The sequence below is a fragment of the Ranitomeya variabilis genome, chromosome 1, assembly GCF_051348905.1.
Source record: "Ranitomeya variabilis isolate aRanVar5 chromosome 1, aRanVar5.hap1, whole genome shotgun sequence".
In the NCBI taxonomy this organism is placed as follows: Eukaryota; Metazoa; Chordata; class Amphibia; order Anura; family Dendrobatidae; genus Ranitomeya; species Ranitomeya variabilis.
In genome coordinates, this window is record NC_135232.1 from 721,868,234 (window position 1) to 721,895,920 (window position 27,687).

The window sequence follows — 27,687 nt, forward strand, 5'->3', positions numbered from 1 at the left end:
GATGACCATAGCAGCACAGGGGAAAAATGACAGAGACAGGAGCAGCACAGGGGAAAAGGGACCGAGACCAGAGAAGCACAGGGGAAAAGGGAGAGAGACCAAAGCAGCACAGAGGAAAAGGAACAGAGGCCGGAGCAGCACAGGGGAAAAGGGACCGAGACCGAAGCAGAAAAGGGACAGAGAACGGAAGACCAGAGCAGCACAGGAGAAAAAGGGACAGAGAGAGAAGCAGCACAGGGGAAAAGGAACAGAGACCGAAGCAGCACAGGGGAAAAGGAATAGAGAACGGATGACCATCAGCACAGGGGAAAAGGGACAGAGACCGGAGAAGCACAGTCGAAAAGGGACAGAGACCAGAGAAGCACAGGGGAAAAGGGACAGAGACCAGAGAAGCATAGGGGAAAAGGGAGAGAGACCGGAGAAGCACAGGGGAAAAAGGACAGAGAACAGAGGACCGGGGCAGCACAGGGGAAAAGGGACTGAGACTGGAGCAGCACAAGAGAAAAGGGAGAGAGACCGGAGAAGCACAGGGAAACAGGGACAGACACCAGAGCAGCACAGGGGAAAATGGACAGAGACAGGAGCAGCACAGGGGAAAAGGGACAGAGAACGAAGCAGCATAGGGGAAAAGAGACAGAGAACGGAAGACAGGAGCAGTACAGGGGAAAAAGAACAGAGACAGGAGCAGCACAGGGGAAAGGGGGCAGAGACCGGAGCAGCACAGGAGAAAAGGGACAGAGACCAGAGCAGCACAGGGGAACAGGGACAGACACCAGAGCAGCACAGGGGAAAAGGGACAGAGACCGGAGAAGCACAGGGGAAAAGGGACAGAGATCGAAGCAGAAAAGGGACAGAGAACGGAAGACCGTAGCAGCACAGGAGAAAAAAAGACAGAGACAGAAGCAGCACAGGGGAAGGGAACAGAGTCCGAAGCAGCACAGGGGAAAAGGGAAAGAGAACGGAAGGAAGTAGCAGCACAGGGGAAAAAGTACAGAGACCGAAAAGGGGAAAAGGGAGAGAGACCGAAGCAGCACAGGGGAAAAGGGAGAGAGACCGAAGCAGCACAGGGTAAAAGGGAGAGAGACCAAAGCAGCACAGGGGAAAAGGGTGAGAGACCGGAGCAGCACAGGGGAAAATGAACAGAGACAGAAGCAGCACAGGGGAAAATGGACAAAGACCGGAGCAGCAAAGGGGAAAAGGGACAGAGACCGGAGCAGCAAAGGGTGAAAAAGGACAGAGACAAAAGCAGCACAGGGGAAAATGGACAGAAATCAAAGCAGCACCAGGCAAAAGAGACAGAGACCAGAGCAGCACAGGGCAAAAGAGACATAGACCGGAGAAGCACAGGGGAAAAAGGACAGAGAACAGAAGACCGGGGCAGCACAGGGGAAAAGGGACTGAGACCAGAGCAGCACAGGGGAAAAGGGGCAGAGACAGAAGCAGCACAGGGGAAAAGGGAGAGAGTCCGAAGCAGCACAGGGGAAAAGGGAAAGAGAACGGAAGAAAGTAGCAGCACAGGGGAAAACGTACAGAGACAGAAGCAGCGCAGGGGAAAAGGGAGAGAGACCGAAGCAGCACAGGGGAAAAGGGTGAGAGACCGGAGCAGCACAGGGGAAAATGGACAGAGACAGAAGCAGCACAGGGGAAAATGGACAAAGACCGGAGCAGCAAAGGGGAAAAGGGACAGAGACCGGGGCAGCAAAGGGGGAAAAAGGACAGAGACAGAAGCAGCACAGGGGAAAATGGACAGAAACCAAAGCAACACCAGGCAAAAGAGACAGACACCAGAGCAGCACAGGGCAAAAGAGACATAGACCGGAGAAGCACAGGAGAAAAAGGACAGAGAACAGAAGACCGGGGCAGCACAGGGGAAAAGGGACTGAGACCAGAGCAGCACAGGGGAAAAGGGGCAGAGACTGGAGCAGCACAAGAGAAAAGGGAGAGAGACTGGAGAAGCACAGGGGAACAGGGACAGACACCAGAGCAGCACAGGGGAAAATGGACAGAGACAGAAGCAGCACAGGGGAAAAGGGACAGAGAACGGAAGACCAGAGCAGAACAGGGGAAAAAGGACAGAGACAGGAGCAGCACAGGGGAAAAGGGACAGAGACAGAAGCAGCACAGGAGAAAAGGGACAGAGAAAGGAAAACCGGAGCAGCACTGGGGAAAAAGGACAGAGACAGGAGCAGCACAGGGGAAAAGGGACAGATACCGAAGCAGCACAGGGGAAAAGGGACAGAGACCGAAGCAGCACAGGGGAAAAGGGACAGAGAACTAAGCAGCACAGGAGAAAAGGGACAGAGAATGGAAAACCGGAGCAGCACAGGGGAAAAAGGACAGAGACAGGAGCAGCACAGGGGAAAAGGGACAGAGACCAAAGCAGCACAGGGGAAAAGGGACAGAGAACGGAAAACCGGAGCAGCAAAGGGAAAAAGAACAGAGACAGGAGCATCACAGGGGAAAAGGGACAGAGACCGAAGCAGCACAGGGGAAAAGGGACAGAGACCGAAGCAGCACAGGAGAAAAAGGACAGAGAACGGAAAACCGGAGCAGCACTGGGGAAAAAGGACAGAGAAAGGAGCAGCACAGGGGAAAAGGGACAGAGACCGAAGCAGCACAGGGGAAAAGGGACAGAGACTGAAGCAGCACAGGGGAATAGGGACAGAGACCGAAGCAGCACAGGGGAAAAGGGACAGAGACCGAAGCAGCACAGGGGAAAAGGGACAGAGAACGAAGCAGCACAGGAGAAAAGGGACAGAGAACGGAAAACCGGAGCAGCACAGGGGAAAAAGGACAGAAACCGAAGAAGCACAGGGGAAAAGGGACAGAGAACGGAAGACCGGAGCAGTACAGGGGAAAAAGAACAGAGACAGGAGCAGCACAGGGGAAAACGGGCAGAGACCGAAGCAGCAGCACAGGGGAAAAGGGGCAGAGACCGAAGCAGCACAGGAGAAAAGGGAGAGAGAGCAGAGCAGCACAGGGGAACAGGGACAGAGAACGGAAAACCGGAGCAGTACAGGGGAAAAAGAACAGAGACAGGAGCAGCACAGGGGAAAAGGGGCAGAGACCGAAGCAGCAGCGCAGGGGAAAAGGGGCAGAGACCGAAGCAGCACAGGAGAAAAGGGAGAGAGAGCAGAGCAGCACAGGGGAACAGGGACAGAGAACGGAAAACCGGAGCAGCACAGGGGAAAAGAGACAGAGACCAAAGCAGCACAGGGGAAAAGGGACAGAGAACGGAACACCGGAGCAGCAAAGGGAAAAAGAACAGAGACAGGAGCAGCACAGGGGAAAAGGGACAGAGACCAAAGCAGGAGAGGGGAAAAGGGACAGAGAACGGAAGACCGGAGCAGCAAAGGGAAAAAGAACAGAGACAGGAGCAGCACAGGGGAAAAGGGACAGAGACCGAAGCAGCACAGGGGAAAAGGGACAGAGAACGGAAAACCGGAGCAGCACTGGGGAAAAAGGACAGAGAAAGGAGCAGCACAGGGGAAAAGGGACAGAGACCGAAGCAGCACAGGAGAAAAGGGACAGAGAACGGAAGACCGGAGCAGCACTGGGGAAAAAGGACAGAGACAGGAGCAGCACAGGGGAAAAGGGACAGAGACCGGAGCAGCACAGGGGAAAAGGGACAGAGACCGGAGCAGAAAAGGGACAGAAAACGGAAGACCAGAGCAGTACAGGAGAAAAAAGGGACAGAGACAGAAGCAGCACAGGGGAAAAGGAACAGAGACCGAAGCAGCACAGGGGAAAAGGGACAGAGAAAGGAAGACCGTAGCAGCATAGTGGAAAAATGGACAGAGACAGAAGCAGCACAGGGGAAAAGGAACAGAGGCCGAAGCAGCACAGAGGAAAAGGGACAGAGAACGGATGACCATAGCAGCACAGGGGAAAAGGGACCGAGACCAGAGAAGCACAGGGGAAAAGGGAGAGAGTCCAAAGCAGCACAGGGGAAAAGGAACAGAGGCCGGAGCAGCACAGGGGAAAAGGAACAGAGGCCGGAGCAGCACAGGGGAAAAGGGACAGAGACCGACGCAGAAAAGGGACAGAGAACGGAAGACCAGAGCAGCACAGGAGAAAAAGGGACAGAGAGAGAAGCAGCACAGGGGAAAAGGAACAGAGACCGAAGCAGCACAGGGGAAAAGGAATAGAGAACGGATGACCGTAGCAGCACAGGGGAAAAGGGACAGAGACCGGAGAAGCACAGGGGAAAAGGGACAGAGACCAGAGAAGCATAGGGGAAAAGGGAGAGAGACCGAAGCAGCACAGGGGAAAATGGACAGAAGCCGGAGCAGCACCAGGCAAAAGAGACAGAGACCAGAGCAGCACAGGGCAAAAGAGACATAGACCGGAGAAGCACAGGGGAAAAAGGACAGAGAACAGAGGACCGGGGCAGCACAGGGGAAAAGGGACTGAGACTGGAGCAGCACAAGAGAAAAGGGAGAGAGACTGGAGAAGCACAGGGGAACAGGGACAGACACCAGAGCAGCACAGGGAAAATGGACAGAGACAGAAGCAGCACAGGGGAAAAGGGACAGAGAACGGAAGACCAGAGCAGCACAGGGGAAAAAGGACAGAGACAGGAGCAGCACAGGGGAAAAGGGACAGAGACCGAAGCAGCACAGGGGAAAAGGGGCAGAGACTGGAGCAGCACAAGAGAAAAGGGAGAGAGACTGGAGAAGCACAGGGGAACAGGGACAGACACCAGAGCAGCACAGGGGAAAATGGACAGAGACAGAAGCAGCACAGGGGAAAAGGGACAGAGAACGGAAGACCAGAGCAGCACAGGGGAAAAAGGACAGAGACAGGAGCAGCACAGGGGAAAAGGGACAGACACAGAAGCAGCACAGGGGAAAAGGGACAGAGAACGGAAGACAGGAGCAGTACAGGGGAAAAAGAACAGAGACAGGAGCAGCACAGGGGAAAGGGGGCAGAGACCGGAGCAGCACAGGAGAAAAGGGAGAGACCGGAGCAGCACAGGGGAACAGGGACAGAGACCAGAGCAGCACAGGGGAACAGGGACAGACACCAGAGCAGCACAGGGGAAAAGGGACAGAGACTGGAGAAGCACAGGGGAAAAGGGACAGAGATCGAAGCAGAAAAGGGACAGGGAACGGAAGACCGTAGCAGTAGAGGAGAAAAAGGGACAGAGACAGAAGCAGCACAGGGGAAAGGGAACAGAGTCCGAAGCAGCACAGGGGAAAAGGGAAAGAGAACGGAAGAAAGTAGCAGCACAGGGGAAAAAGTACAGAGACAGAAGCAGCACAGGGGAAAATGAACAGAGACAGAAGCAGCACAGGGGAAAATGGACAAAGACCGGAGCAGCAAAGGGGAAAAGGGACAGAGACCGGAGCAGCAAAGGGGGAAAAAGGACAGAGACAGAAGCAGCACAGGGGAAAATGGAGAGAGACTGGAGAAGCACAAGGGAAAAGGGAGAGAGACCAGAGCAGCACAGGGTAAAAGGGACAGAAACCAGAGAAGCACAGGGGAAAAGGGTGAGAGACAGAAGCAGCACAGGGGAAAACTGACAGAGACCTGAGCAGCACAGGAGAAAAGGGACAGAGACCGGAGATGCAAGGGAGAAAAGGGAGAGAATTCGGAGCAGCACAAGGAAAAAAGGACAGAGACCGTGCAGCATCGGCGAGAAGGGGCAGAGACAGGAGCAGAACTGGTGAGAAGGGACAGGAGCAGCAATGGCAAGTAGGGGCAGAGACAGAATGTCAACAGAATTCTACAAAACTTTTGAAAAGGTCATTCGTATCACTGCCTGTGTATATAAAACTGTTATATGTGATATGGTCAATGATTGCATATAATCCCTTCTTGCCAAGTCTGCAAAGGAGCTGAATACACAAAACAGTAAAAGATATTTTTTTATCAAGTCTATTAAAAAAAAAAATATGTAACACATCTGTAGTCGCTTGGTGGAAGCATCAGGTGATGGCAGAGGTTGCAGAGTCTGTGCGGCTCCAGGTAAAATGTTGAGTTTTAGTCTTTAACATTTTTGTAGACATCCAGTCCAGAGAAGCGGCTACAATATCATCTTAATATCCACATTCCAGGAGGTGAATTATCAGCGACGTCCCAGTAATATCATTACCGCTGTTCTCACACCCTATAGATTTACATTCTGTACTTACATAACGGGCAGATAACAGATGAGAGTAATATTAATAGTCAGACATGAGTCACCACTGGTATCAGGGCTGTGACCGAGAGCAAAAGCAAAGGTGGAGAAAAAGTGTATGATCTGCATAACTAATGTGCAAGAGGATGACGGAAGACATAGTGCAAAAATAGCAATTCCTTAATATAGTACAAGATAGAGCCACCCCATGAGGAACTGCATTCATACATTACTGATCCCGAGCTACATCCTGTATTATATCCCAAAGCTGCACTCACTATTCTGCTGGTGCAGTCACTGTATACATACATTATATTATTGATCCTGAGTTACATCTTGTATTATATTCCAGAGCTGCACTCACTATTCTGCTGGTGCAGTCACAGTGTACATACAGTCATGGCCAAAAGTATTCACACCCCTGCAATTCTGTCAGATAATACTCCGTTTCTTCCTGAAAATGATTGCAATCACAAATTCTTTGGTATTAACTTCATTTAATTTGTCTTAAATGAAAAAACACAAAAGAGAATGAAGGAAGCAAAAAGCAAAACATTGATCATTTCACACAAAACTCCAAAAATGGGCCAGACAAAAGTATTGGCACCCTCAGCCTAATACTTGGTTGCACAACCTTTAGCCAAAATAACTGCGACCAACCGCTTCCGGTAACCATCAATGAGTTTCTTACAATGCTCTGCTGGAATTTTAGACCATTCTTCTTTGGCAAACTGCTCCAGGTCCCTGATATTTGAAGGGTGCCTTCTCCAAACTGCCATTTTTAGATCTCTCCACAGGTGTTCTATGGGATTCAGGTCTGGACTCATTGCTGGCCACCTTAGAAGTCTCCAGTGCTTTCCCTCAAACCATTTTCTAGTGCTTTTTGAAGTGTGTTTTGGGTTATTGTCCTGCTGGAAGACCCATGACCTCTGAGGGAGACCCAGCTTTCTCACACTGGGTCCTACATTATGCTGCAAAATTTGATGGTAGTCTTCAGACTTCATAATGCCATGCACACGGTCAAGCAGTCCAGTGCCAGAGGCAGCAAAGCAACCCCAAAACATCAGGGAACCTCCGCCATGTTTGACTGTAGGGACCGTGTTCTTTTCTTTGAATGCCTCTTTTTTCTCCTGTAAACTCTATGTTGATGCCTTTGCCCAAAAAGCTCTACTTTTGTCTCATCTGACCAGAGAACATTCTTACAAAACATTTTAGGCTTTTTCAGGTAGGTTTTGGCAAACTCCAGCCTGGCTTTTTTATGTCTCGGGGTAAGAAGTGGGGTCTTCCTGGGTCTCCTACCATACAGTCCCTTTTCATTCAGACGCCGAAGGATAGTACGGGTTGACACTGTTGTACCCTCGGACTGCAGGGCAGCTTGAACTTGTTTGGATGTTATTCTCAACTTCAACACAAAACTCACAAAAATTAATAACGTCTATTTGTGGCCGAGAGCACAAATTTGTTATGTCTCTCCCAGTATTTCTGTCTACACATGTGAGACAGTATAGGATACTCCCCAAAGCATAGAAAACCAGAGAACGGAGTATATAGATCCCAAAACACATTTTACTTTAAAATATGTAATTTTTATTTATCAAAGTAGTAACACTCAAATGAGACAATAATATAAATACATCTGTTACAAGATAGGTGAAAGGAGGAACCAGATGACAATGGTGGAGCAGGTAGAGAACATATAACATCATGGGGATTGCTGATATAGAGTCCGTGGTAAACGGGCACTTGCATAGCAGTTATTCAAAACATCGTGAATTGCATAAGAGAAAGTGCAATAGTGCCGACCTATATCTATAGTTAAAGTGTCACAGTGCAGTTTAGGCTAAATAGCTCATACTAACAATAGCAGCTTACCCATCAAAATCCAGATGTCTCACCCCGCTCCACTCACCGCCCCTTGACGCACGTTTCGCAATTTGCTTTTTCAAAAGGGGTTTGATGTTAGTCAAGGTTCTTTATCCGACATCCGCACAATCTTGCGTTGAAATCTCTTGTCAATTTTTCTTTTCTGTCCACATCTAGGGAGGTTAGCCACAGTGCCATGGGCTTTAAACTTCTTGATGACACTGTGCACGGTAGACACAGGAACATTCAGGTCTTTGGAGATGGACTTGTAGCCTTGAGATTGCTGATGCTTCCTCACAATTTGGTTTCTCAAGTCCTCAGACAGTTCTTTGGTCTTCTTTCTTTTCTCCATGCTCAATGTGGTACACACAAGGACACAGGACAGAGGCTGAGTCAACTTTAATCCATGTCAACTGGCTGCAAGTGTGATTTAGTTATTGCCAACACCTGTTAGGTGCCACAGGTAAGTTACAGGTGCTGTTAATTACACAAATCAGAGAAGCATCACATGATTTTTCGAACAGTGCCAATACTTTTGTCCACCCCTTTATGTTTGGTGTGGAATTATATCCAATTTGGCTTTAGGACAATTCTTTTTGTGTTTTTTCATTTAAGAAATTAAATGAAGATAATAATACCAAAGAATTTGTGTTTGCAACCATTTTCAGGAAGAAACTGAGTATTATCTGACAGAATTGCAGGGGTGTGAATACTTTTGGCCATGACTGTACATTACTGATCCTGAGTTACATCCCGTATTATACCCCAAAGCTGCACTCACTATTCTGCTGGTGCAGTCACTGTGGACATACATTACCGATCCTGATTTACATCCTGTATTATACCCCAAAGCTGCACTCACTATTCTGCTGGTGCAGTCACTGTATACATATATTACATTACTGATCCTGTACTGACCCTGAATTACATCCTGTATTATACCCCATAGCTGCACTCACTATTCTGCTGGTGCAGTCACTGTGTACATATATTACATTACTGATCCTGTACTGATCCTGAGTTACCTCCTGTATTATACTCCAGAGCTGCACTCACTATTCTGCTGTTGCAGTCACTGTGTACATATATTACATTACTGATCCTGAGTTACATCCTGTATTATACCCCATTTCTGCACTCACTATTCTGCTGGTGCAGTCACTGTGTACATACATTACATTACTGATCCTGAGTTACCTCCTGTATTATACTCCAGAGCTGAACTCACTATTCTGCTGGTGCAGTCACTGTGTACATACATTACATTTGGGTTCCAGTACCATCTCTATGCTAATGACACCCAATTATACACCTCTTCTCCTGCTTTCACTCCGACCTTCTTCGAAAACACCAGTGACTGTCTTATCGCTGTCTCTAACATCATGTCCTCCCTCTATCTGAAACTGAACCTGTCAAAAACTGAACTCCTCGTGTTCTCTCCCTCTACTAACCTACCTTTGCCTGACATTGCCATCTCCGTGTGCGGTTCTACTATTACTCCAAAGCAACATGCCCGCTGCCTTGGGGTCATCCTTGACTCCGAGCTTTCATTCACCCCGAGCTTTCATTCACCCCCCACATCCGATCACTGGCTCGCTCTTCTTATCTGCATCTCAAAAACATTTCTAGAATTCGCCCTTTTCTTACTTTCGACTCTGCAAAAACTCTTACTGTTTCTCTTATTCATTCCCGTCTGGACTATTGTAACTCTCTACTAATCGGCCTCCCTCTTACCAAACTCTCCCCATTCCAATCTGTCCTGAATGCTGCTGCCAGGATCATATTCCTCACCAACCGTTACACCGATGCCTCTACCTTGTGCCAGTCAGTACACTGGCTACCCATCCACTCCAGAATCCAGTACAAAACTACTACCCTCATCCACAAAGCACTCCATGGCTCAGCACCACCCTACATCTCCTCTATGATTTCAGTCTACCACCCTACCCGTGCCATCCGCTCCGCTAATGACCTCAGGTTAGCATCCTCAATAATCAGAACCTCCCACTCCCGTCTCCAAGACTTTACACGTGCTGCGCCGATTCTTTGGAATGCACTACCTAGGTTAATACGATTAATCCCCAATCCTCACAGTTTTAAGCGTGCCCTAAAAACGCATTTGTTCAGACTGGCCTACCGCCTCAACGCATTAACCTAACTATCCCTGTGTGGCCTATTAAAAATAGAAAAAAAAACAAAACACATAATCAGGTTCCTTGCATTGTGTTCTCATACACTTTATGCAGTTAATAGCCTCTGTGTCTGTACTGCTACATACTTAGGCTGTTAACTGGTTCATGCAGCTTTACATGAACACCCGAGCCTTACACTATGGCTGGTCCAAATAACTAAAGCAATTGTTACCATCCACCTCTCGTGTCTCCCCTTTTCCTCATAGTTTGTAAGCTTGCGAGCAGGGCCCTCATTCCTCCTGGTATCTATTTTGAACTGTGATTTCTGTTATGCTGTAATGTCTATTGTCTGTACAAGTCCCCTCTATAAGTTGTAAAGCGCTGCGGAATATGTTGGCGCTATATAAATAAAAATTATTATTATTATTATATTATTATTACATTACTGATCCTGAGTTACCTCCTGTATTATACTCCAGAGCTGCACTCACTATTCTGCTGGTGCAGTCACTGTGTACATACATTACTGATCCTGCACTGATTCTTAGTTACCCCCTGCATTATACTCCAGAGCTGCACTCAGTAGACTGCAGAGACCCGTGTCGTAAACAGTGCCTTCCCCCCTCCCACCAGTCCCATAATGAAAACACAGACAGGCAGGATGGGTTGAACAGGTCGGTCACAGTTTATTAATTTGGCAAGCAGAGAGAGGCAATTACATTTCTCAATGGGCTCATCGCTGAAGGCTCTGTCTGCGACAGACAGGCGAGCAAGCCAATGAGCGGTTACAAATCTTTGCCCCTCTCTACACTTTATCCACGGAGGATCATGTGTATGACCTACACAGGACTCTGACCCCCCACCCATCAACATTAAAGACTGTTCAACTCCATCCTGCAAGCCTGAAAAAAATATGTCGAGCCCAATGTCCGTAAGATGAACACCATCGGGTCTCAATAGTGCTGAGTTATCTCCTTCCAGCTGGTGGTGGCGAACCACGATGCCATATTTTCCCTTTACATACTTCGCCATTCTCGTGTTGACCTTTCTTCTTGATCTCGCTATGGCATTTGCATCCTTTGCTCCATGCCAGACAGCTCGTGGCACTACCTCCGACCTCATCAATACCATATCCGGTAAAAGACAGGAAAAATGCTCAATGTCTGTTATCATCACTGTACCAAGCTCAACACATTTTCATTTACCACAGATCCTTGCCGCCGGTACGTAACACTAATATCACCGGCCCTTTGGCCCTCTTAGCGACGTTGACTATGTCCGGGAAGATCTTTTGCCATTGGAGCCCTCTGATACCTTCTCCAGTTGAACTCCAGGCTCGGGATGCCTAAATTTAATCCGCCCGGCCGAAGTTCGTCCCTTTTTCTCGCCCAGTAGACATATGAGTGTCCAACTACCCAAACTACAGGCTTACAGACGCCTGAAAGAGACAAGGTGTGTTAATTGAGCAAATCAGGTCTTATATACCTGGTGAAGCATGCGGATTTCCAGCGACCCATTCACTTCCACCTCCAATACACCAGCTCTAGCTGCTTCGGTGGCAGCCCCTATTTGGAAGGAATGTGTCCCGTAATCCTTTGGATTGACGCTGACCGCTTCTAAGCACTGTTTAAAAATTGCGTGAAACTGATATTTAGTTACAAGGGACACGTCCGTATGTGAGAGAAAGAATTTGCGTGCGTGTCTTATTACCGTATAGCGTCTGACTAGTTTTAGTGGGCATACAGGGCCATCTGATGAATTCACGAGGACCCACATCCCTCTACCGGTGGGGTCGCATTTGGATTTCCGCACTCTAATGCGCAGAGCATCGCTGCATATGACGAGGTCTTCGCTGATTAAACCGCCTTCCGATGCTGTTTTTGACCACGGCACCAGTTCGCTAATGCGAAGTGCCCCGAAAAAGGCGATGGGAACGCTGCAGACACTAGGATTGACTCGTATTGGGACTTGCACACTGATAGAGAAATTGCGATAATATCGTGCAATAGACTTAAAGAAATGGGGTGACGACATTCCTGACTAGGTTGAAGCCTTTTCCAGCCTTTAACGGCTTGTTTGATGAAAAAATATTTAGTTACATCCACCCAACCCATTAGCTGGAAGAAAAAGGCTATTCCCGATAGATAACGCTGCGCCGATGTACCCGACAGATTCAAGAGTACTACCGACACCTCACATCTCGCCCAATCACACGTATCGACTGGTCTACCTTGAATTAATGAGCACCACTCTTCCCACGCTTTACCATAAACTTGCCAGGTAGCCGATGTAACTGAAGAGCAGATTAATTGCATCAATGATTGGCCACAGTGTCCCAAAGGGATGCAGGACTGTATGCCCGATGGTTGCGCATTAGGGAGAAGGACTTTGAAGGCATGCCAATTAGAAGATAACAGGGAGTAAACAAGCTTATCATCCACAACCGACGTTAATCTGGCACGACACCAGATGTTGTGTTTTAGGCATAGTATTGCGCAAAAGAGTGAGTAAAGGCGGAGATGCAGAAGACATGTTGTTTAAGCTCTTTGCGGTTCCCGGGTATTTAAGCTTCCAGGGGTCAGCCAGGGAGAAAGAGGAAGGCACTGACCCTGGGTACCTGAATTTAACCCTTGTGGGTGTGGCCAAACGCCCCTTCCTCTTTCCTCCTGTTGATCAGCCGGGCGTCCCAATTACTGCATCACCTGGGGAGCAGTGGGAGGGGGGAATTGGGCACTGAACAGTTTTCCTTCTAACTTTCCCCTATGAGCTCCACAGTCAGAGGCACGTTCCTTAGTTAGTACCATGCCTGCCATTCTGCTGGTGCAGTCACTGTGTACATACATTACATTACTGATCCTGAGTTACATCCTGTATTATACTCCAGAGCTGCACTCACTATTCTGCTGGTGCAGTCATTGTGTACATACATTACATTAATGATTCTGTACTGATCCTGAGTTACCTCCTGTATTACACTACAGAGCTGCACTCAATATTATGTTCACATACATTACTGATCCTGTAGGGATCCTGAATTACACCTTGAATTAGTGTACGTGCCCACAACAAGGAATAGCAGAGATTTGGAAGCAGCACACTTGTGCTGATTTCAAAAAGCTTGGTTGTACAGTACAACCAGAGTGGATGGAGTTTATAGAAATCCCATGCGCACTGTGCTTCTATTTGACGCAGCGTAAACTCACCTGTGGTGCCGTTAATGAGCCGCGGCATATCAATCTCTGTTGTGAAGGCACTAGACAGTATAAATGTATTGGATGCGATAAATCTGCATTGTTCAGTGAACACATGCGGTTTTACTTGTGTGATTAGAACGCAGCGCTTTAGAACCCGCGAAGGTGAGGAATGGCTCCTCGAGGGGCGCCCCTTCATGTGCAGGCGAGGCACAGCTCCTCACGGGATGGGGGGAGGGAGGCCACACCCGGCCGCCAATCCTTCGCGCGTTGGTCGGGGGAGGCCCCCGGCCGCCAATCCTTCGCGCGTTGGTCGGGGGAGGCCCCCGGCCGCCAATCCTTCGCGCGTTGGTCGGGGGAGGCCCCCGGCCGCCAATCCTTCGCGCGTTGGTCGGGGGAGGCCCCCGGCCGCCAATCCTTCGCGCGTTGGTCGGGGGAGGCCCCCGGCCGCCAATCCTTCGCGCGTTGGTCGGGGGAGGCCCCCGGCCGCCAATCCTTCGCGCGTTGGTCGGGGGAGGCCCCCGGCCGCCAATCCTTCGCGCGTTGGTCGGGGGAGGCCCCCGGCCGCCAATCCTTCGCGCGTTGGTCGGGGGAGGCCCCCGGCCGCCAATCCTTCGCGCGTTGGTCGGGGGAGGCCCCCGGCCGCCAATCCTTCGCGCGTTGGTCGGGGGAGGCCCCCGGCCGCCAATCCTTCGCGCGTTGGTCGGGGGAGGCCCCCGGCCGCCAATCCTTCGCGCGTTGGTCGGGGGAGGCCCCCGGCCGCCAATCCTTCGCGCGTTGGTCGGGGGAGGCCCCCGGCCGCCAATCCTTCGCGCGTTGGTCGGGGGAGGCCCCCGGCCGCCAATCCTTCGCGCGTTGGTCGGGGGAGGCCCCCGGCCGCCAATCCTTCGCGCGTTGGTCGGGGGAGGCCCCCGGCCGCCAATCCTTCGCGCGTTGGACGGGGGAGGCCCCCGGCCGCCAATCCTTCGCGCGTGTAAAAGGGGTAAGGCTTCTGGGGGGGGGGGGGCAGCCACCCCTTCCTGACACTTGGGTGGCACATGGCTCCTCTTGGGAAGGAGGGGGGCCCAGTCACTCCGCCCTCACATTGGGTGGGGAGAGGGGGCATAGCTCTTGGTTAGAGCCAGGAAATTATGATCCTTACTTCTATTTCAGAACAATTTTCATTAAACATGTAAGTACTGGGATAAGAATAAGTACTGGGATAAGAATACAGCAATAAACCAGAGCCAGAAATTTCCTTCTATAATGGAATCACTGACTGGGTGGATTAGGGAAATGCGGTAGATATAGTATATCTCAACTAAAGCAAAGTATTTGATAAAGTATCTCATACTATGTAAAAATGACTAGGTATGAGATTGACAAGGCTACAGGTAGGTGGATTCATAACTGGCTCAGTGATTGCACTCAAAGATTGGTAATAAATGTTTGCACACCCAATTGGAAGAGTGTTTCAAGTGGAGTACCACAACACTCTGTCCTGTCCACAGTGTTGTTCAACATTTTTATAAATGATCTAGATAAGTGAACTGAAGGCAAACTGATCAGATTTGCAGACAATGCAAAGCTAGGAGGGATAGAGAGCACAGACAGAGAAGGATCTAGAGAAGCTTGAACAATGAGCAGCGACTATTAAATACCATTCTAACAGGGAGAAATCCAAGACTCTACATCTGGGCAAGAAAATTACATCTACAGAATCAAAGGAATAGAACTAAGCAACAGCACATCTGAAAAAGACTTGGGTATACTAATAGATCACAGACTGCACATGAGTCAACAGTGTGATGCAGCAGCAAAAAAGGAAAATACAGTTCTAGGATGTTTTAAGAGAAGCATAGAGTGCAAGATAAGAGAGCCACTTCCATATGTAACAAATTAAAGCTGCACTGTTAGGGTATGTTCACACATTGCATTTTTGCTGCGTTTTTTTCCACGGGCAAAACCTCCTCTCTTGACAGTTAGGGTATGTGTCTACTTTCAGGATGGCCGGCGGTTTTGGACGGAGCGGCAAACTTGCTCCGCCCCCTTCTGGAGACGCGATGATGCCGGATGTGTTCATTGCACACATCCGGCATCATCGCACCCCATACATAGGGCCCTGTGATTTACCTTGCGGCGGCGCAGCGTCGCCGCAAGGTAAACGGACATGCTGCGATCTAAAAAGACGCGCCACATGTCCGTTATCGCAGGGCCGCCGGGTGCGTGTTACCACGCATAGTGGAGACGGGATTTCATAAAATCCCCTCCACTATGCTGTAACATCTGGACGCTGCGGATTGAACGCTGCGACTCCACGCAGCGTTCAATCCGCTGCTATTCTGGATGTAAAACGGAACGTGGACACATACCCTAAAGAAGCTGCTTCCAAAAAGCAGGTTTTGCTGCTTTTTTTTTTGCTTCCTATTTGTTGTCTCTTGTGCATACTGATAAAGTTTAGTACCCCACAAAAAAAAAAAAAAAAAAAATCATGATGGAACTTACTTCAAGATTTTACACCAAAAATGCAGCAAAACCTGATACCTGCATCTTTGCACTTGCCCATTACTTTCTATGGATGAAAAAAATGCTGCAAAAATGCTGAAGTGACATGCTGCAGTTTGCAAAAGCGCAGCAGTTTTCCATATCATTCAGAAAAAAATATTAGAGGTGTGTATAAGATTACTCAGAAATCTCATAGCTTTTGCTGGTACAGTAAAACACAGCTTAAAATTTGCATTAAAAAAATGCAGCAAAAAAATAAAAAGCAAAAACGCAACATGTGAACATAAGTAATGGATGGGGTAAATAAAAACAAAAGGTTCAATGCACTGATTAGAGTCACCACTAGGAGGTGTGAAGAAGCTCTAAGCACATTAAGCTGTGAGCTGCCCCTAGTGGTGGATTTTGGCAGCAGAATTTTATCACTTACATCTATGCAGGGGTTTTGGAGCTTTGTATCAGAAAAACTGAGCCCTGAACACTATGTAGATATATTAAGAAAAAAATCTGCTGGAAATTGTTAAGCCAAAAATGACTAGAGATTCTCTGTAAGTGTTCTTACGTTACAATATTGGCATGGCGTGGGCAGTAAGGATATACTAATGGACTTTGTTGCTGGATGTATCTAAGCAGCGAGCAAATAGCCCTGTCTTGGAGGTGAGCCTCATACCTCTCCATCACACTCACTGAATTCTTGTGGGTTTATTTAGCTGCCAACTAAAGGATCAATTTTTGCCAAGCTGAGCTGCTACAGAGAGGAGAAAAAAAAAGACCAGCAAGACCCGTGACTCAGTGCCCGCTGGCTGAACAGCCTGGTAACTCTGGACCACACCTGACACAGTGAGGTCGTCACCTCACAGACTGGACCTACAGGAAGCCAAAGTCCTGATAATTCATGGAATGTTCCAGAACATCAGCAGGACAGGGGATACAGATACTGGTATGGGATTAACCCCAATGATGCCGACCGATGGACAAAGATTCTTGGTCATACATTACAAGGTATCCAGTCCAGACAATCCTCTGTGAGCTCAGCACATCTGCAGCTTAACTCTCTTATTCTGTTTGTTACTAAATATCCACACAGGTAAAATGTATCATTCTAGATGTAAAGAAAAGCAGATGTAACATTCTGGACTCTCCTACAGTATTTCAAACACAGCTGTTGCCAGTGGTGCACAAGTGCAAAGCAAACATATGGTGCAATAAAAGAAATATGATGGCTGTGAAGCTCAGGCTCAGTCCTGAATATCCTGTGGATACATACAATATATTCAGGCTGCAGTGTAGGCTATGGGTCTGCAATCTGTGGACAATCTAGAGTTTGCGGATAGCTGAAGGTGACAGGCACCAGATGTAAATTATGCACCATGTCTTTTGATTCAAGAGCATAACTTTTATTTAAGGATGATGATCAGATAATATAAACCCCAATATGTGATTATACTAAAAGTATCAAATACAATCTATCAGAGATCATCCCCAAATAGAAATAAATCCACAAACAATTACCGATCATTAATACAAATCAAACACAGGAGAAATACACCAAAAAAAGGCACAAATCTAATGATGACCCGGGCTCCAAATCTTTACATAGGAAAAAAACTGCAGGATTTCCCTGCACATTCTATTCAATAAGTATAAGAAAAAGAATACAAAATATATGAAAAGACCTGATAACAGTGCAGCGTCCTGAGACTTAGGAAGCCCCCGCTCTCAGCTATTCCAAATTTGCTGGAGCAAAGAGGGGACAGTCTGCCCTGCCAGGGCCTGGATCCCCCGCCACAGTCACTGCTTAATATAGATCAATGAAGATGCCATCCAGACTTCCAAGAAAGCTCCCAAACTTGGATCCTCGTACCCCCATATGTATGACAATATTTTATCAGCTTGACCCTCAAGCAGAAAAGGCACAAGACATTGATCCCCGAAGTTCATCACGCCACGCACTGCCCTGACAGACGAGGAAGACAACATAAGAGTATCTCTACAGAACATACAAGATAAAATGTATCAGTGCTGAACACAAGGGACACATCCTGACTCTACTCACAGCAGTACAGTGCGGTACAATGTATATCTTCTAGAGTACACAGAAAGATTCAGAAGGATCTAGAGAAGCTTGAACAATGGGCAGTGAGTAATAGAATGGTATTTAACAGGGAGAAATGCAAGATTCTACATCTGGGCAAGAAAAACAAAAATGACATCTACAGAATAGGAGGAATAGAACTAAGCAACAGAATGTGTGAAAAAGACTTGGGTATACTAATAGATCACAGACTGCACACGAGTCAACAGTGCGATGCAGCAGCAAAAAAAGGCAAACACAGTTCTAGGAAGTATTAAGAGAAGCATAGACTCTAGATCACGTGAAGTAACTATCCCCCTCTACTCCTCCTTGGTCAGGCCTCATCTGGAATACAGTGTCCAGTTCTGGGCACCACATTTAAAAAAAAAGACATTGAAAAACTGGAGGAAGTTCAGAGAAGAGTGACCAGGATGGTGAGCGGACTGCAAAGTATGTCCTACGAGGCAGGATCTGGGAATGTTTAGCTTGCAAAAAAGAAGGCTAAGAGGAAACTTAATAGCTGTCTATAAAACTCTCAAGGGCTGTCACAATGTAGAGGGATCATCCTTATTCTAATTTGCAGATGGAAACTGGAGAAACAATAGAATTAAACTGAAAGAGAGAAGATACAGATTAGATATTAGAAAAAAACTTATTGACATTGAAGGTGATCAATGACTGGAGCAGGCTGCCATGAGAGGTGGTGAGTTCTCCTTCAATGGAAGTCTTCAACCAGAGGCTGGACAGACATCTGTCTAAGATGGTTTAGTGAATCCTGCATTGAGCAGGGGGTTGGACCAGATGACTCAGGAGGTCCCTTCCAACTCTAATATTTTAGGATTCTACACAGCAGTACAATGTATCAATACTGGAGTACACAGCAATACAGTGAGGCACAAAGTATCAGTCCTGGAGTACACACAGCAGTACAGCGGAGTACAATGTATCAGTCCTGGAGTACACACAGCAGTACAGTGCGGTACAATCCATGTACTCCATCAGTCCTGGAGTACACACAGCAGTACAGAGGGGTACAATGTATCAGTCCTGGAGTACACACAGCAGTACAGTGCGGTACAATGCATCAGTCCCGGAGTACACACAGCAGTACAGAGGGGTACAATGTATCAGTCCTGGAGTACACACAGCGGTACAATGGGGTACAATGTATCAGTCCTGGAGTACACACAGCAGTACAGTGGGGTACAATGTAGCAGTCCTGGAGTACACACAGCAGTACAGTGGGGTACAATGTATCAGTCCTGGAGTACACACAGCAGTACAGTGGGGTACAATGTAGCAGTCCTGGAGTACACACAGCAGTACAGTGGGGTACAATATATCAGTCCTGGAGTACACACAGCAGTACAGTGCGGTATAATGCATCAGTCCTGGAGTACACACAGCAGTACAGTGCGGTACAATGTATCAGTCCTGGAGTACACACAGCAGTACAGTGGGGTACAATGTATCAGTCCTGGAGTACACACAGCAGTACAGTGGGGTACAATATATCAGTCCTGGAGTACACACAGCAGTACAGTGCGGTATAATGCATCAGTCCTGGAGTACACACAGCGGTACAGTGCGGTACAATGTATCAGTCCTGGAGTACACACAGCAGTACAGTGGGGTACAATGTATCAGTCCTGGAGTACACACAGCAGTACAGTGGGGTACAATGTAGCAGTCCTGGAGTACACACAGCAGTACAGTGGGGTACAATATATCAGTCCTGGAGTACACACAGCAGTACAGTGCGGTATAATGCATCAGTCCTGGAGTACACACAGCGGTACAGTGCGGTACAATGTAACAGTCCTGGAGTACACACAGCGGTACAGTGCGGTACAATGTATCAGTCCTGGAGTATACACAGCAGTACAGTGGGGTACAATGTATCAGTCCTGGAGTACACACAGCAGTACAGTGGGGTACAATGTATCAGTCCTGGAGTACACACAGCTGTACAGTGGGGTACAATGTATCAGTCCTGGAGTACACACAGCGGTACAGTGGGGTACAATGTAGCAGTCCTGGAGTACACACAGCGGTACAGTGGGGTACAATGTATCAGTCCTGGAGTATACACAGCGGTACAATGTATCAGTCCTGGAGTATACACAGCGGTACAATGTATCAGTCCTGGAGTATACACAGCGGTACAATGTATCAGTCCTGGAGTACACACAGCAGTACAGTGGGGTACAATGTAGCAGTCCTGGAGTACACACAGCAGTACAGTGGGGTACAATATATCAGTCCTGGAGTACACACAGCAGTACAGTGCGGTATAATGCATCAGTCCTGGAGTATACACAGCGGTACAATGTATCAGTCCTGGAGTACACACAGCAGTACAGTGGGGTACAATGCATCAGTCCTGGAGTATACACAGCGGTACAATGTATCAGTCCTGGAGTACACACAGCGGTACAGTGCGGTACAATGTATCAGTCCTGGAGTACACAGAGCAGTACAGTGGGGTACAATGCATCAGTCCTGGAGTACACACAGCAGTACAGTGGGGTACAATGTATCAGTCCTGGAGTACACACAGCTGTACAGTGCGGTACAATGTATCAGTCCTGGAGTACACACAGCAGTATAGTGCGGTACAATGTATCAGTCCTGGAGTACACACAGCAGTACAGTGGGGTACAATGTAGCAGTCCTGGAGTACACACAGCAGTACAGTGGGGTACAATGTACCAGTCCTGGAGTACACACAGCAGTACAGTGGGGTACAATGTAGCAGTCCTGGAGTACACACAGCAGTACAGTGGGGTACAATGTAGCAGTCCTGGAGTACACACAGCAGTACAGTGGGGTACAATGTAGCAGTCCTGGAGTATATACAGCAGTACAGTGGGATACAATGTATCAGTCCTGGAGTATACACAGCGGTACAGTGGGGTACAATGTATCAGTCCTGGAGTACACACAGCGGTACAATTTATCAGTCCTGGAGTACACACAGCAGTACAGTGGGGTACAATGCATCAGTCCTGGAGTACACACAGCAGTACAGTGGGGTACAATGTATCAGTCCTGGAGTACACAAAGCTGTACAGTGAGGTACAATGTATCAGTCCTGGAGTACACAGAGCAGTACAGTGCGGTACAATGTATCAGTCCTGGAGTACACAGAGCAGTACAGTGGGGTACAATGTATCAGTCCTGGAGTACACACAGCAGTACAGTGGGGTACAATGTATCAGTCCTGGAGTACACACAGCAGTACAGTGCGGTACAATGTACCAGTCCTGGAGTACACACAGCAGTACAGTGGAGTGCAATGTACCAGTCCTGGAGTACACACAGCAGTACAGTGGGGTACAATGTACCAGTCCTGGAGTACACACAGCAGTACAGTGGGGTACAATGTAGCAGTCCTGGAGTACACACAGCAGTACAGTGGGGTACAATGTAGCAGTCCTGGAGTATACACAGCAGTACAGTGGGGTACAATGTAGCAGTCCTGGAGTATACACAGCAGTACAGTGGGATACAATGTATCAGTCCTGGAGTATACACAGCAGTACAGTGGGGTACAATGTAGCAGTCCTGGAGTATACACAGCAGTACAGTGGGATACAATGTATCAGTCCTGGAGTATACACAGCGGTACAATGTATCAGTCCTGGAGTATACACAGCAGTACAGTGGGATACAATGTATCAGTCCTGGAGTACACACAGCGGTACAGTGGGGTACAATGTATCAGTCCTGGAGTACACACAGCAGTACAGTGGGGTACAATGTATCAGTCCTGGAGTACACACAGCAGTACAGTGGGGTACAATGTATCAGTCCTGGAGTACACACAGCAGTACAGTGGGGTACAATGTATCAGTCCTGGAGTACACACAGCAGTACAGTGGGGTACAATGTATCAGTCCTGGAGTATACACAGCAGTACAGTGGGGTACAATATATCAGTCCTGGAGTATACACAGCAGTACAGTGGGGTACAATGTATCAGTCCTGGAGTATACACAGCAGTACAGTGGGGTACAATATATCAGTCCTGGAGTATACACAGCAGTACAGTGGGGTACAATGTATCAGTCCTGGAGTATACACAGCGGTACAGTGGGGTACAATGTATCAGTCCTGGAGTATACACAGCGGTACAATGTATCAGTCCTGGAGTACACACAGCGGTACAGTGGGGTACAATGTATCAGTCCTGGAGTACACACAGCGGTACAGTGGGGTACAATGTATCAGTCCTGGAGTACACACAGCAGTACAGTGGGGTACAATGTATCAGTCCTGGAGTACACACAGCAGTACAGTGGGGTACAATGTATCAGTCCTGGAGTATACACAGCGGTACAGTGGAGTACAATGTATCAGTCCTGGAGTACACACAGCAGTACAGTGGGGTACAATGTAGCAGTCCTGGAGTACACACAGCAGTACAGTGGGGTACAATGTATCAGTCCTGGAGTACACACAGCAGTACAGTGGGGTACAATGTAGCAGTCCTGGAGTATACACAGCAGTACAGTGGGGTACAATGTAGCAGTCCTGGAGTACACACAGCAGTACAGTGGGGTACAATGTATCAGTCCTGGAGTACACACAGCAGTACAGTGGGGTACAATGTAGCAGTCCTGGAGTACACACAGCAGTACAGTGGGGTACAATGTAGCAGTCCTGGAGTACACAGAGCAGTACAGTGGGGTACAATGTATCAGTCCTGGAGTACACAGAGCAGTACAGTGGGGTACAATGTATCAGTCCTGGAGTATACACAGCGGTACAGTGGGGTACAATGTATCAGTCCTGGAGTACACACAGCAGTACAGTGGGGTACAATGTAGCAGTCCTGGAGTACACACAGCAGTACAGTGGGGTACAATGTAGCAGTCCTGGAGTACACACAGCAGTACAGTGGGGTACAATGTAGCAGTCCTGGAGTACACACAGCAGTACAGTGGGGTACAATGTAGCAGTCCTGGAGTACACACAGCAGTACAGTGGGGTACAATGCAGCAGTCCTGGAGTACACACAGCAGTACAGTGCGGTACAATGTATCAGTCCTGGAGTACACAGAGCAGTACAGTGGGGTACAATGCAGCAGTCCTGGAGTACACACAGCAGTACAGTGGGGTACAATGTAGCAGTCCTGGAGTACACACAGCAGTACAGTGGGGTACAATGTAGCAGTCCTGGAGTACACACAGCAGTACAGTGGGGTACAATGCAGCAGTCCTGGAGTACACACAGCAGTACAGTGCGGTACAATGTATCAGTCCTGGAGTACACAGAGCAGTACAGTGGGGTACAATGCAGCAGTCCTGGAGTACACACAGCAGTACAGTGGGGTACAATGTAGCAGTCCTGGAGTACACACAGCAGTACAGTGGGGTACAATGTAGCAGTCCTGGAGTACACACAGCAGTACAGTGGGGTACAATGCAGCAGTCCTGGAGTACACACAGCAGTACAGTGCGGTACAATGTATCAGTCCTGGAGTATACACAGAGCAGTACAGTGGGGTACAATGTATCAGTCCTGGAGTATACACAGCGGTACAGTGGGGTACAATGTAGCAGTCCTGGAGTACACACAGCGGTACAGTGGGGTACAATGTAGCAGTCCTGGAGTATACACAGCAGTACAGTGGGGTACAATGTATCAGTCCTGGAGTACACACAGCAGTACAGTGGGGTACAATGTATCAGTCCTGGAGTACACACAGCAGTACAGTGGGGTACAATGTATCAGTCCTGGAGTACACACAGCAGTACAGTGGGGTACAATGTATCAGTCCTGGAGTATACACAGCAGTACAGTGGGGTACAATGTAGCAGTCCTGGAGTACACACAGCGGTACAGTGGGGTACAATGTAGCAGTCCTGGAGTACACACAGCAGTACAGTGGGGTACAATGCAGCAGTCTGTGAGTTCTCACCTATTGTACAAATCCAGGGCACAGCTGCTGCTTCACTTCTTTGCTCTAAGCCTCTCAGTGATCTAAAGTCTTATTCTCCGTTCTCCACATTAATGGGTGAAGCCTCCGCTATACACAGTGTAGCTCCCTCTACACACGGTGCAGCCCCCGCTATACACAGTGTAGCCCCCCACAGTACTCGCTCCCGGGCTCCTCAGCGCCTCACTTCCTGTCTGAAGCGCTGGCAGCGGATCAGTGCGCGCTGTGATGAGGTCCTGCCTGGGTGTAAGAACCCTCTGTAACGTAGTCCGTACCCCTGTGGCTGCGGAGTGCCCGCTGTGGGGGCGAGGAGGCTGGCTGGCGCTGATCGTACAGGGTGTGGAGGAAAGAGAGGTGTAGTCCCCGCGGAGGGACACGTGAATGTGCAGGAGCTGCTGCCCATGATGTCAGGGGGTTGGAATGCCTGGCAGTGAGGCTGTCAGTGCTGGGACAGCTGCTCCCGGGCTGCACAGAAATAGCGGAGCGCAGACCCCCAACATCGCAGGCCGCAGCTCTGACACAATCTGCAGGTGCAGATGCTGGAACCTGTAGTTCATCTTTACAACGAGCGTTAAATAAAATAACTTTCTTTTGCTAGATTGGATTTTTTAGGAAATAGACCACCAATGTAGGACAGATCACCAGGATAGGACAGATCACTGGGATAAGACAGACCACCAGGATATGATAGGCCACAGGGCTAAGACAGGCCACCGGGATAGGACAGACCACCGGGATAGGATAGGCCACCAGGATAAGACAGACCACCAGGATATGATAGGCCACCCGGATAAGACAGGCCACCAGGATAGGAGAGACCACCGGGATAGGGCAGGCCACCGGGATAGGGCAGGCCACCGGGATAAGACAGGCCACCGGGATAAGACAAGCCACCAGGATAGGACAGACCACCTGGATAAGACAGGCCACCGGGATAGGACAGGTTACCGAGATAAGACAGACCACCTGGATAAGTCAGCCACCGGCATAGGACAGGCCACCGGGATTAGACAGAATGCCTGGATAAGACAGGTCACCAGGATAGGACAGACCACCGGGATAGGACAGGCCACCGGGATAAGACAGACCACCTGGATAAGACAGGCCACCGGGATTGGACAGGCCACTGGGATAAGACAGGCCACCGGGATAGGACCGATAGGACAGGCCACCGGGATTAGACAGAATGCCTGGATAAGACAGGTCACCAGGATAGGACAGACCACCGGGATAGGACAGGCCACCGGAATAAGACAGGCAACCGGGATAGGACAGGCCACCGGGATAAGACAGACCACCTGGATAAGACAGGCCACCGGGATTGGACAGGCCACCGGGATTGGACAGGCCACCGGGATTGGACAGGCCACCGGGATAGGACAGGCTACCGGGATAAGACAGGTCACCGGGATAATAGCCTGCAGTGATCCTCAACCTACTGAACCGCCGCACAACCAGCTCTACCCTCTCCTAGAGTATCCTCACCCATCCCCTGTAGACCGTGAGCCCTCGCAGGCAGGGTCCTCTCTCCTCCTGTACTTGTGTGTGCCTTGTTTTGCTCATGTTTAATGTATCTGTCTATATTTGCCCCGTATTCACATGTAAAGCGCCATGAAATAAATGGTGCTATAAAAATGTATATTAATAATAATACTACAGGCCACCGGGATAGGACAGGCCACCGGGATAGGACAGGCCACCGGGATAAGACAGGCCACCGGGATAAGACAGGCCACTGGGATAGGACAGACCACCGGGATAGGACAGGCCACCGGGATAGGACAGGCCACCGGGATAGGACAGGCCACCGGGATAGGACAGGCCACCGGGATAAGACAGGCCACCGGGATAGGACAGGCCACCAGGATAGGACAGGCCACCGGGATAGGACAGGCCACCGGGATAGGACAGGCCACCGGGATAAGACAGGCCACCGGGATAGGACAGGCCACCGGGATAAGACAGGCCACCGGGATAGGACAGGCCACCAGGATAGGACAGGCCACCGGGATAGGACAGGCCACCGGGATAAGACAGACCACCGGGATAGGACAGGCTACCGGGATAGGACAGGCCACCGGGATAGGACAGGCCACCGGGATAGGACAGGCCACCGGGATAGGACAGGCCACCGGGATAGGACAGGCCACCGGGATAGGACAGGCCACCGGGATAGGACAGGCCACCGGGATAGGACAGGCCACCGGGATAAGACAGGCCACCGGGATAAGACAGCAGACATAGCAGCAGATGACACATTGATCTGCACTTCTCAGCTCTGCATAGGCAGCAACTGAGACACTGCTCACATAATAATCATCTCGGTCACTGATTGCGAAGATAGCAGAAGCCAAAAACAGATGTTTCGATCTGCATAGGCAGCAACTGAAATGCCAATGTCTGTGCTCTGGTCTCCGAAGCTCCTTGCCTCTATCACTTGTAATGCTGTGGGACGAGAGACAGAGACTGCAGGGCGAGATGCCCCAAATTCAAGAAGAAGCCCTAATCAAAAAATAAACTTGATGACGTCACACACTCTGCTGGGGCTGAGGCTACACACAGCACACGTGGTCTCTTTGTCACTTTGTGCATCATGTCCTTGGCTTTGTGTCAGCAGGATCAGATTATGTCAGTGGCAGATTCTCTTCACTGACACAATGACGTCTGTGCAGAGCAGGAGCAGTATGAGAAGAGCCGTTTACGTTTATCCTGTGAGGGGCAGGTCTATGAATGATTGGCAGCTGGTGGGCGGGGCTGAACCGTGCCTTTCTAGCAGCAGTTCGTCCTCCGCTCCGCCGGGTGTCACTCTGCGTGGCGCTGGTAGCTGGTGACTGTCAGTGCCCGCTGTACGGAGCCTCCTGTCCTCCGGCGCCATGGAGATCGGAACCGAGATCAGCCGCAAAATCCGGGTCTGTAACCGCAAGTGTGTGTGTACAGGGGATGTGTGTGTCCGGGGAGCGGCTGGAGATGTGTGTGTACAGGGGGACATGTATATGTATATGTATTGGGGGGGTGTATGCTGGCAGCTGGGGATGTGTGTATTGGGGTTGTATGCTGGTAGCTGGAGCCGTCTGTGTGTATTGGGGGTGTACCCTAGCAGTGGAGGATGTATGTCTGTATTGGGGGTGTACGCTGGTAGCGGGGGATTTCGGGTGTAAGCTGGCGGTGGATGTGTGTGTATTGGGGGTGTACTCTGGCTGCAGAGGGGTGTGTATTAGTGTGTACGCTGGCAGCGGGGGATGTGTGTGTATACTGGGGATTGTATGCTGACAGTGGGGGATGTGTGTGTACTGGGGGGTGTACACTGGCGGGGGATGTGTGTGTACTGGGGGGTGTACACTGGCGGGGGATGTGTGTGTACTGGGGGGTGTATGCTGACAGTGGGGGATGTGTGTGTGTACTGGGGGGGGGGTGTGCTGACAGTGGGGGATGTGTGTGTACTGGGGGGTGTACACTGGCGGGGGATGTATGTGTGTACTGGGGGTGTGTGCTGACAGTGAGGGATGTGTGTGTACTGGGGGGGGGGTGTGCTGACAGTGGGGGATGTGTGTGTACTGGGGGGTGTATGCTGACAGTGGGGGATGTGTGTGTACTGGGGGGTGTATGCTGACAGTGGGGGATGTGTGTGTGTGTGTACTGGGGGGTGTATGCTGACAGTGAGGGATGTGTGTGTGTACTGGGGGGTGTATGCTGACAGTGAGGGATGTGTGTGTGTACTGGGGGGTGTATGCTGACAGTGGGGGATGTGTGTGTGTACTGGGGGGTGTATGCTGACAGTGGGGGATGTGTGTGTGTACTGGGGGGTGTATGCTGACAGTGGGGGATGTGTGTGTACTGGGGGGTGTATGCTGACAGTGGGGGATGTGTGTGTGTACTG

The 27,687-nt window shown here is 49.5% G+C and overlaps 2 protein-coding genes across 4 annotated transcripts in view; one reads left to right on the forward strand and one right to left on the reverse strand.

Moving 5' to 3' along the window:
• PTPN21 (protein tyrosine phosphatase non-receptor type 21) overlaps positions 1-24,034 on the reverse strand; it is a 57,498-nt gene extending 33,464 nt beyond the window's left edge. The window contains exon 1 of one of the 2 annotated variants that reach the window (XM_077267577.1): positions 23,793-24,034. The gene's annotated coding sequence lies outside the window, so the exon portion shown is untranslated. The remainder of the gene's footprint in view (positions 1-23,792) is intronic. The other variant, XM_077267576.1, reaches the window with a different exon arrangement.
• Positions 24,035-26,563: 2,529 nt separating this feature from the next.
• Positions 26,564-27,687, forward strand: part of ZC3H14 (zinc finger CCCH-type containing 14) — a 28,556-nt gene continuing 27,432 nt past the window's right edge. For both annotated transcript variants that reach the window (XM_077267579.1, XM_077267580.1), the window contains exon 1: positions 26,564-26,719. In XM_077267579.1, coding sequence (XP_077123694.1) covers positions 26,684-26,719 — 36 coding nt within the window. In that variant the 5' untranslated portion in view covers positions 26,564-26,683. The remainder of the gene's footprint in view (positions 26,720-27,687) is intronic.